Here is a 6292-nt window from a genome sequence, read left to right as displayed (position 1 = left end):
GCTAAGTGAGGAAAACTTTGGAAAACAGTGATGTTTTTTCTCCATTTCTTGCAACTTTAACAGCACAGTTTTGGGTAATTGCTCAAACAGCATCAAATTAGGTAATGTATCATAATACCCACGCTTTTTGCTCCATTTCATTGCAGAAATGGAGAATTTACATACCCTCTCATCATACAAAAATTCAGCTCATAACTACAAATCTAGTAAATACCTACTTCACTGATTTCGCGCTATAGCAAAATTTCATTTTTATTTCCTTTAATGAAATTCTGCACCACCAAAACTTCTTGATTGACTCTAGAATTCCATGATGTTTCCATGGTTCCTTGCTCACCGAGACTGGTACTCTTTGCGGGGCCAAATTTAACAACCGAGTGCAACTTCCTATCAATATCACAAGTTTAACTTGTCCTATCGATACCTACTTACCTCCGGATCACGACACTCTACATCAGCTGATTCTTCCACAGGAATTTCTTTGCGTTGAACACAGCACAAAACGACCATTGAACATGATTTCCTTCCAGGTGACGTGTTCCTGATTAACTTTTATTTGGAATTAATTGAAATACGTAGCGGATTCAGCACTTCCATTCAAAATTCAATCAGATTCCGCCGGCGCCCGAATTTCCTCCCGACAAGACAGACATCCATGGAACAAACGGAGCTCTCTACTTGACTTCCTTAACCTGCAGACCCGGTGGCAGGGACTGCTTCAGCTTTTCGGCCTTCTCCTTGTCCTGGACGACCAGCGTGTACAGATACCGGGAGCAGCGGATCTTGAACTTGGTGTTGTTTTCGTTCTTCTTTATCTTGACGGCACGGGCATCCTTCCGGCGAGCCTTGATGAGGAAGTCTTTCACTTCCTTGATTTCCTGCGGCATCCTGGAAGGGAAAACACACAAACCACCAAACGGCTCGGTTAGCGAACTCAATGCTCTACAATTTGCACTATCTTTTTACTCACTTGCGGTTGGTATTTCAAACGAAATTCGAAAAAATATTCTCCGCGATCGGAACGTGTGTGCTGTTGACGTTTAGCACAACCCGAGAAAGAACGACAAGCAGTCAAACATGGCCGAACATCAACTTCCGCCGGCCAGCTGGCGCCATCTGTGGGCAAACGAGGAAAGCTTCGACACCTGCGCGTACAGGCAAGGGGCGATTTTGTGCACCCTGTGACATTATTTACTGGCTTTGAATTTTCAATACAAATTTTCTCAAAACAAGCCAAACATGTCTAAAGGTCCTATCTACAGAAGAAAGGCTCTCTTTGGTTTCCCTCTCTTTCGTTAATATCTCAGCTGTTTATTTGTATTATGATGATTGTCTGCTTGCAATGAACGATGATCAAAACAATCGTCTTTTGATTTGTACTGCAAAAATAGTTGAAAAGTGTACCATTACATTGGAATAATTGAAAGAGAAAGTGAACAAAGAGAGCCTCTCAAATGCAGATAGGACCAATTGAAAGGTTTTGCCTGAAAAGATCGCGCGGCTTTTGCTTGAGGGAAACAGCGTGCCGCGATTTTTGCTACTTTAAAATTTAGCTTTCATGTGTTCTTTTCTTGTCAAATATTTTTACTTGATCCTGCAGGACCTGGTTGCAGCGATTTCGATGTAATATTCAACAACTTTTTTTGCTGTGTGTTTACTTAAGGCCTTTCACGGCCTTCCCCGAGGAAAGGAACATCCGCGGTCTTAGCAGATCGCAAGAAATGTCTTGGCCTATGAACTAAATGCGCTATCTAGATTGAGTTTAAATAAGGGCGAAAGTAACATGATCGATTTCTCTTCGTCGACCCTCTCTTCTTCAAATTAATCTGACAAGATGCAAGATTGATTAAACTTTTTAGCCATAAAACGCTAGGTTGGGATGCGATCTTGCGTCCAAACGTAAAAAAGTTTAATCAAACTTGCTTCTTGTCAGTTTAATTTGAAGAAGAGAGAGTCGATGAAGAGAAATCGATCATGTTACTTTCGCCCTTATTTAAACTCAATCTACAGGGTGTTAGGTTCCTGAGTGCAAACTTTTTAAAGGGTGATAGAGGACCATAAATGATGAAAAAAATTGTTCTACGCATATGGTCAAATCTCAACCGTTACGTAGTTATTGAACTCCCCATGTTTTTGACTCTTATTGCCTTAACTGGCTATAACTTCAAAATGGTCAAACTTATCGTAGTTTTTTTTTACCCTTATTTGAAAGATTATTGAATTTTCTATCAAATGGCACCTTTCAACCGATTGATTGAGTTAAATAACTAAGTTTTTTAGAGCGAATAGCTTAAAAGTTGTGTGTTTTATTTGGTTTTTGTCAATTATCTTTGAAAAATGCGTAATAAATTAAAATTCTTTCTTTGGCAAAGTTGTGGCCCCTGTTTCACTCTACAATTCGTTCTTTGACATCAAACTTCTATCTCTTATCGTTTTCTTGCAATTTCGATTGAAACATCGCATTTCAGATCATAAATTTGCAATCGTCATGGTAAAGCACCTTTTTGCGCACTGTGCCGCCATTTAAATCAAAATTGCAAGAAAATGATAAGAGTTAGAAGTTTAACGTCAAAGAACGAATTGTAGAGTGAAACAGGGGCCACAACTTTGCCAAAGAAAGAACTTTAATTTATTACGCATGTTTCAAAGATAATTGACATAAAAAAATTAAAACACGCTATTTTTAGCTATTTTGCTCTAAAAAACTTAGTTATTTAACTAAACCAATCGGTTCAAAGATGCCATTTGATAGAAAATTCAATAATTTTTCGAATAAGGGTAAAAAAACTGCGAGAAGTTTGACCATTTTAAAGTTATAGCCAGTTAATGCAATAAGAGTCAAAAACTTGGGGAGTTCAATAACTACGTAACGGTTGAGATTTGACCATATGCGTAGAACAATTTTTTTCACCATTTATGGTCCTCTATCACCCTTTAAAAAGTTTGCACTCATGAACCTAACACCCTGTATATATCATAAATATTGCACTCTGGATTCAATGGTTTTTCACTTGGATTTCAATAATCCTGATTGGAAATTTCTCACACTGAAACGAAATTTACTACCGTGCACCAGAGTAGTTTACAAAAATTGTCGCCAGGCTTCGCTTTCGTCTCAGCTTGTCACTTTGACGCGGATGTTCGCTGTTTCCGGCAGGCCATTCCATCAACTGTCATCGAGATTTGTTGATTTTCTCGCCGTTCGCTTTCGCTCCTCATTTATTTATCACATTTTGTTTTATATACCCACCCCTTATGTACTGATGCGAGGAGATGATCAACCTTTCCACGGAGCTCGGTCGGAGACTTTCTTGGCTTAGTTTTTCCTCCACCAGGCGCAGCGAGAAAAATTTTGTGCGACTTCGGTGCCAGCCAGAGTGGACGCGTCACGCGGCGCGGCGCGGCGCAATGCGGCATTTGACAGGTCGCGCGGCGACGCGCGGCAGAACTCCGTTCATTGGAATACAGGGAAAACAATCATAGCATGCCAGAGTGCGCGCGGAACGATGCGAAGCGGAATGCGTTTTGCCGCGCGGCGCGCGCCAGAACAGTGCATGCACTGTTTTTGATGCGAAATTCGCGCGTTTCTTGTTTGTTTACCTCGGTGATTCTCAAAGTTGTAATTGAAATGGCAGAGGAAAAAAAATGAAATTGAGCAGCTAATCGGGTTCGTATTTTTACGGAAAGAGTTGTGGGATCAAACTTCTCGGGGATACCGAAACAGAGTGTTGGTGGACAATAGTTGGAAAGAGCTTGCCGAATAATTCAATGTATCTGGTGAGCATCTCATTTTACTAACACAAAATTAGTATTAACGTCATTCGTTTTGCAGAAGATTTTTTGAAGAAAAAGTGGAAGAACCTGCGGGACAAATACGGAAAGATTTTGAGGAATCTTCCCGTATCAAGGTCCGGTGACCCGGGCGATGAGGACAATGGTACTAGCTGGCCTTTCTTCAAGTGCATGCAGTTCCTGAAAAATCAAATGATGCCACGGAAAACATCCGGGAATCTTCCGAAACCACAACCGAAGCCGCTAAACGACGGAGGAGCTATGGGTTGCTTCACAAAATTTGTCCACTGTTTTGTGAGACGTTCTTGTATTTTCCCCAAAACGTATTCAAAAGTGTTTATTTCCATTCTAGTGTAGTCATGATTTTTTTTTAGGAAAATCCACCAGATCTGGATACAAATGATGATACTCTCCGAATATATTCCGTTTTTGATTGATCGGATGAATACCGTACTCTCTGAATTCACCAAAAAAATATCTTCGAACGCCTTCAGACATGAAATATTCATCATCTGAATCCATTTAGGCAACTTTAATGTTCAAATACGATGAAACAATTGGTTTGTTTTTGTTTTGAACCCGCACATTTGCTTCGCATCAAATAGGCCTTTTCAGTTGACAGGTCCGTGTATAGAGATAAGTGACATTTCAACACACGAACACTAGCGCGAATTTTTCCTCACACAAAAATGCACGCCAATTCAATGGCTACTCAGATTGCATATGCAAATATTACCCAATCGAATTGGGTAAAACGGGTAAATAATGATAAAACTAACGTTCGGGGTGAGAGTGCAAATGTTTTCCTCACAGTTTCACAACAACATCTACAAAAAATGCACGCATACTTTTGAACGTCGTTACCTACCTCTATGCCACTGTTTACAACTGCCGAACAAAGGCGCAAACACTGAACTGTCATTTTCATAGAAGAACTGTCAAAGGCCCCCAAAATCAGCTGATTTTAGACGTCAAATGAAAAGGCCCATAGTCCATTTTACGAGCCGATTTTATGAATGAATTTTGACAGGAGGTAGCGTCCAATAACCCGTGAAAACCAATATCATCATCAACATTGTTTTTTTATTTAATTCGTTTATTTAATAGGCCCAAACGCCAGAAGGCTTAACGGGGCCGCATAACTTCTTATCTAATTGATATTAGTTGACCAATTAGGATTACAATCATTCTGCACTCCAGAATTATAGCACTGTTTTTTCTTCTCCTTCGTACGCTTCGTTGACATCCTCCGCTTGTTGGTTGAGTCGTTCGTTTCGTATGGTGATGAAGAACTATTCCCGTCACAATCGTCGTCGTTGTTGTTGTTGCTTCGTAAAATGGCTCATTGACAGCAAGTACTAAAACACGCGGTGCCGCATTGAAGCGCGTTCACTGTGGCTATCAAGCCGCGTTGAAAACCGCGTCAAAGACGCGTCGCGCCGCGTCGCGTCGCGTGACGCGTCCACTCTGGCCGAACCCTTCATCGGCGTTGAATGCGTGCTTTCTCCGCGGAATTTTCGGTGTTGTGATGATGAAAACTATCTGATTTCTATGCAGTGACTAGTAGTAAAGGTAGTGCTGAGAAAATAGTGGATATTTGTGTTGATCTAGTGCGAAAAACTACAATATTGTGGTGTAAAAAAAAACTGAAAAATTTACGGTGGTTTTGGTTTGGTGGAACAGTTTTGGGAAGATTTTTGTTACTACATCGCATGCATTAACCTTACGTTCATTTACAGGGTAAGTACACATTATTAAATTTAGTTTATGTTATACAAATCAATTATAATTGCAATGCTTTTATGTAAAGCATACTATCAAAATAATTTCTGGAAATTACTAGCATTTACCATCATCTACATCAGGCCTGCCCAACCTTTTACGGCCGCGGGCCACTGGTGATACTCCATACCAGTCAACGGGCCAGAAATTGAAATCCGATGATGATATTTTTTTTCAAAAACTTTTTTGAACCTTGCTGGTCCAGATAATAACTTTAAACAGGCAGAACTTTTAGATTTCTATAGATTTTTAGTTTCTAATGGGATTTTAGAAATTTCATTCTTATGTTATTTTAGTAATATATGGAAACTCTTCCAGACTATTGAAGTTCGTATCAGTATTAAAAGAGATGCAATGGCGTTCATAAATCAGGAATCTACGATGGGCCCCAATGATGTTTCTATGATGTACCATGCCAGAGCTTGCTGAAACTTTCCGATAATTCATAGAATTTTTATTGATGTTATTGAATTTGTGTTATGAGTTACTCGAAGTTCTTGTTGAAATTTTTTTATTTATTTATTTTACAATGCCAGCAAGATTTCTCAAAATTTTACAAAAACTTTCATATTAACATAATCTGATTCTTCTTCACAATCTATTAACTATACAAGTGATCAAACATTAATAAACCTCTATCAATCGATATAATAAGTTTTGATTTAATTACATTTTACTAGAAAAGGAAATTATACAAAAATATGTATGCTCGGCCGAA

At 39.3% G+C, this 6292-nt stretch overlaps 2 protein-coding genes across 2 annotated transcripts in view; one reads left to right on the top strand and one right to left on the bottom strand.

Annotated features, from left to right (window-relative positions):
• Nucleotides 1-519: 519 nt before the first annotated feature.
• LOC109429377 (large ribosomal subunit protein eL38) lies at nucleotides 520-1128 on the bottom strand. Its single transcript, XM_019705276.3, has 2 exons — nucleotides 971-1128; nucleotides 520-888 (listed from the first exon to the last, which is right to left on the bottom strand). The coding sequence occupies exon 2, from the start codon at nucleotides 885-887 to the stop codon at nucleotides 675-677; it is 213 nt and encodes a 70-aa protein (XP_019560821.1). The 5' UTR covers nucleotide 888; nucleotides 971-1128; the 3' UTR covers nucleotides 520-674.
• Nucleotides 1129-5276: 4148 nt separating this feature from the next.
• Nucleotides 5277-6292, top strand: part of LOC109429376 (carnitine O-palmitoyltransferase 1, liver isoform) — a 102386-nt gene continuing 101370 nt past the window's right edge. The window contains exon 1 of the mRNA XM_029873620.2: nucleotides 5277-5532. The gene's annotated coding sequence lies outside the window, so the exon portion shown is untranslated. The remainder of the gene's footprint in view (nucleotides 5533-6292) is intronic.

Source organism: Aedes albopictus, chromosome 2, assembly GCF_035046485.1.
Source record: "Aedes albopictus strain Foshan chromosome 2, AalbF5, whole genome shotgun sequence".
In the NCBI taxonomy this organism is placed as follows: Eukaryota; Metazoa; Arthropoda; class Insecta; order Diptera; family Culicidae; genus Aedes; species Aedes albopictus.
The sequence above is the reverse complement of the archived record's forward strand: the minus strand, read 5'-3'. Positions and strand labels throughout refer to the sequence as shown.

Excerpts from the sequence above, each read along its gene's own strand:
- LOC109429377 (XM_019705276.3), bottom strand. The coding sequence starts at position 887 with ATGCCGCAGGAAATCAAGGAAGTGAAAGACTTCCTCATCAAGGCTCGC.